Below are 3890 nucleotides of genomic sequence, written 5' to 3' on the forward strand. Positions count from 1 at the left end.
ACAGCCCCAGTCCCTGGCATCTCTGTGGACCGGGGTGGGCTGGTCTTCCCTGCCCCTTGCTGATGGCCTCTTGGAATCTCTTTAACAGTTGTTGTCATCCGGTGCCTGACCTGCAGTGCCTGTGCCAGTGGCCTCTTTACCGATTCCCAAAACCAGAGCAGGGAGAAGGAATCAGGTGTTCCTGGCCACATTAACTGGTTTCCATCCTTTAACGCTGGTATTTTCCGTTCAGTTCTACGGTGGTGGGTGTAGCAGTAAAAGGAAACAGAACAGTTTCATGCGAAGCCTAATGTAGGGGGTCTAGGTGCCTGAAGGGGGCCGAGAAAAAGCACAAAGAAGGGGTGAGGCTCCCCCCACGCTCCCCCCTCTGACGCGCCTGTGCCAGCTCGTGCGGTTCTGTTTCCTAGAAGACCTTCCATATGTTATTGATTAAATTCTCATTGGGGAAGCAAGTGGGAGCTTTTATCTGCATGTCTAACTGGCGTGGAATGGTGCTTGGCTGTATTGACCGGCTATGGGATATGCTGGCGGTCACACTTGTCTTTTACGAAGAAGAGCACCGAGTGACGCTGGTTGTCATTCTAACTCTGCTGTGTGGCAGCGTAAATAGTCCCCTTTCTAACCAACCTGGTGGGAAAAGTCAATATCCCATCAGCAGAGGAGGTAAACACATCAGGAGCGATGCCCTCTTCCTTCCTCCCCTGCTCCTTATTCTGCAGCTCTTGAAATGTGCGCCCCAGTGGGCACCTGCGCTTGTGTCATTCACATGCACGGGTGCCGCCGCCGCTCTGGCCTGCTGGGAGCGCCGCCCCTGCTCAGCCCGGGCTCAGCCCCTGCTCGGGCCATTGTTGTGGATTCCCAGACTCCCATAATTAGAACTTTCAAAGTGTCTTTCTATAGCCTGCTACCGATGCCTCACTCCCTCTCCCTCCCTCTCCCTCCCTCTCCCTCTCTCTCCTCGCCTCTCTTTTTCCATCTCCCTTGGGCACTTAAATCCTCTCCACAAAACTTTTTGTTGTTGTTTTTTGAAAGGCAATTGACGTAATTTAGAAAAGGTTGTGGAGAACAAATGCGAATGTGTAGCCAAGGAACAGAAACTCTGGAGACCCAGCTTTAGTTTTCCCGGTGTTTTGTAGACTTCAGTGTTGCTCTGTTGTTTCAGTGGGGTTTTTCTTTTTGGTTGATGTGCACTCCTTCCGTGTTTGCTTCCCGATGCTTTCCTATTCCAGGGCGTGGGGCAGCCTGGCTTGGCACAGGCCGGCATCTGGCAGCTTGTGCATCTCATTCTGGGAGCTGGCACGCAGGGTAGGGTGAGGGCGGTGCACGAGTGAGCCTGTCTTCCCAAGTGTGGACTCAGGGTTCTGGATACCTGGGCTTGCATTTCTTCATCCCAGATTTCCAGCTGTGTGACCTTGGGTGAGTGACTTGACCTCCCACCTTCCTCAGCCAGCAAATGTGGATTAAAAAAAAAAAAAGTCAGCCTCTCCAAACACCTCACGGGGTTCCTGAGCAGCTTTGAACCAAAACTGTGTCATCTTAAGCATCAGGGGCAAAGTCGCTTTATTCCTCAAAAGATCAGACCTCGGTGTCTCGGCCCTACTGCTCCTTTAAACGAGCCAGTGTAGAGGTAGCAGCCTCTGGGGAGGGAAGGGAAGGATCTCCTCTCTGGCTGGTAGTGCCCTTCTCAGAATGGGAAGGCCAGAGACGAGTGGGTAGAAGTGGCAGGAAACAGAGGAAGGGCTGCTGCATACCCAGAGTTCACAGGCATACAGTGTGGACAAAGAAGAAGAAGAAATCGTACCAATGGACAGGTGCTCTCCAGACAGCCTACCCCTCACCTCTGTCAACAGGGGTGTTTTGTGTAGCCGAGAGACACAGACCAAAGGGCCTGAAAGCCAACTAGGCCCAGCTGCTCCGGACTTTGCTCTGGGAGGCTCTGGCTTCCTTTGAGGCAAAGTCTTTCCTGCCACATCCATCCTTTGCATGCAGTTGCACGCACGTGCTCGACAGCGCGGCGAGAGCGGTGGCTGCAGGTGGGGTTCACCTTGGCTGCTGCACCTGCAGCTCGCATCCGTAGAGCGGGGCCCTGCCCTGCCTGTCCCCCGGGCCGCTGTGTCAGCGAGGTGGGGAGAAGCGGCGAGCAGGGCAAAGGAAGACAGGCTCCCACAGAGGAATCTAGGGGTCTCACCCGCCCCCTCCACCCTGGCATGGGACTGGCCTTGGGTGTAGACCAGCCACGGGACCGTGAGGACATCTGAGACACGGAACTGCGAACAGAATCTGCACCCTCTTCTCTAGTGCTTGACCAATAAATACTCAATGGCCTTTAAGGACGCTACCTCTGAGACTTGTAAACCTTTTATTTTTATTTCTTTTTAGATAAGTGGAAGAAGTTTTTTACCCCCAAAGTTCGTCAGGACTACCAAAAACTCAAGAACACAGCAGAGCAGTTCTTGTCCCGAAGTGGCTACTCGGAAGTGAACCTCAGCAAACTCTTCGCTGACTGTGCCGTGAGGCCCTGAGGGAACCCCAGAAGTGGGCAGCGGGGGGGAGGGGGCATGAAGCAAGACGACCGGCTTCCTGGCACCTTCACCACCTCCACCGGGGCCCTGCCTGCTTCTCAGGCATCACCTTTCCTTTAGGACCGCATCTCAGGGCATTACCGACGGGGGACCGCAACAGTCACTCGTCTCCCGAGCATCAGAGAGCGCGGGAAGAGCCTTCCTGTCACAGTATATCCCCCACTATTGAAACACGGCCTGGAGCCCTTTGCAGGGTGGCTGAACAGCTGGCTGCTTCCTATTCGGGACTGGATTTCGAGGGGTGGGGTAGGTGAGGGATGAGAAATTAGAGAGTGGCTGGAATGCAGGGGACCCCAGGCTTTTGCCCCAGGGCCTTCAGCAGAGGTGCCCCCAGAGAGAGATTTATGAAGCCTGGTAGGAGTGCTAACATTTTGCCTTTTCACACGCCAATTAAACCCGGTCTAAACCCAACTGTTGCCCGAGCCGCTGGTTCCAGGAGCGGCTGTCCTTTTCAGTCTTGTCTTTCATATAGGTAGCCGAGGGGGACATAGAGGCCTTGCATCTACTAAACAGATTGAACAGAGCTTATTTGTTCATTGACTCGCTCCAGAGTCGCACGTGCACACACACACACTGGGCAGGTGCTCTGCACTCCCATGCCTTTTTTTCCCCCTTCAGTAGAAAGTCCAGGTAAGGTTTATATAGTAGGAAAACACATTTAAAATAATTTGATATCCGATAACATTTCCTTTAAAATGTGTAGAGGTTGGGACAAGGATCATTGTGTTGTATTCAGAAGAAATTGGGAGGAGGTTTGGTTAATTAGCCCTGGTGCTGTTTTGGTTTTTTGTTTTGGCTTTTTCTGTTTTGCTTTTTTTTTTTTTTTCCTTTTTCCATTTCTTCACAGTGGTGCCTCTTTGCCGGAAGCCAAATGCATTTCAGTATAACAGTTTCAATATAGCAGTCTTTCCATTCTTACATTATTGGTAAGATTATACTAACAGAATATATTTCCCCTGTATACTGTGCTATATTTTTTTAAAATGTCTACCTGTTTTTCTAAAAGAAAAATATGTTGTGCTTCTTCCCGCCTGCTTAAATAAAGTTCTCTGAAAGGAAAGTAGTCGCAGTGAATCTTTATCAGGTGCAAAATGTTGGCTAGAGGTGGCAGCCAGGAGTAAGGGATGACTGGAGGCCATCCCCTTCCCAAACCTCAGCCCAGTTCAAAATCAGCTCTGAGATGCCCAGGTGCTGTATGTCTGAATGTTCTCAGCAGCATTTGGGAGAATTGCTGTGGACTACGGGTCCTTTAAGAGATGAAGTAAGGTTTCTTATGTGCTTTGCTGACTTGGACAGTCAGAGAGCTAA

At 51.4% G+C, this 3890-nt stretch overlaps 1 protein-coding gene across 1 annotated transcript in view; it reads left to right on the plus strand.

Annotated features, from left to right (window-relative positions):
* The window catches only part of POLA1 (DNA polymerase alpha 1, catalytic subunit), a 299648-nt gene extending 296006 nt beyond the window's left edge, over positions 1-3642 (plus strand). Inside the window, exon 37 of the mRNA XM_048213462.2 lies at positions 2380-3642. Within this exon, the coding sequence (XP_048069419.1) occupies positions 2380-2522 (143 nt within the window). The 3' untranslated portion in view covers positions 2523-3642. The remainder of the gene's footprint in view (positions 1-2379) is intronic.
* The last annotated feature ends 248 nt before the right edge of the window (positions 3643-3890 follow it).

Source organism: Ursus arctos, chromosome X (genome assembly GCF_023065955.2).
Source record: "Ursus arctos isolate Adak ecotype North America chromosome X, UrsArc2.0, whole genome shotgun sequence".
Taxonomy (NCBI): Eukaryota; Metazoa; Chordata; class Mammalia; order Carnivora; family Ursidae; genus Ursus; species Ursus arctos.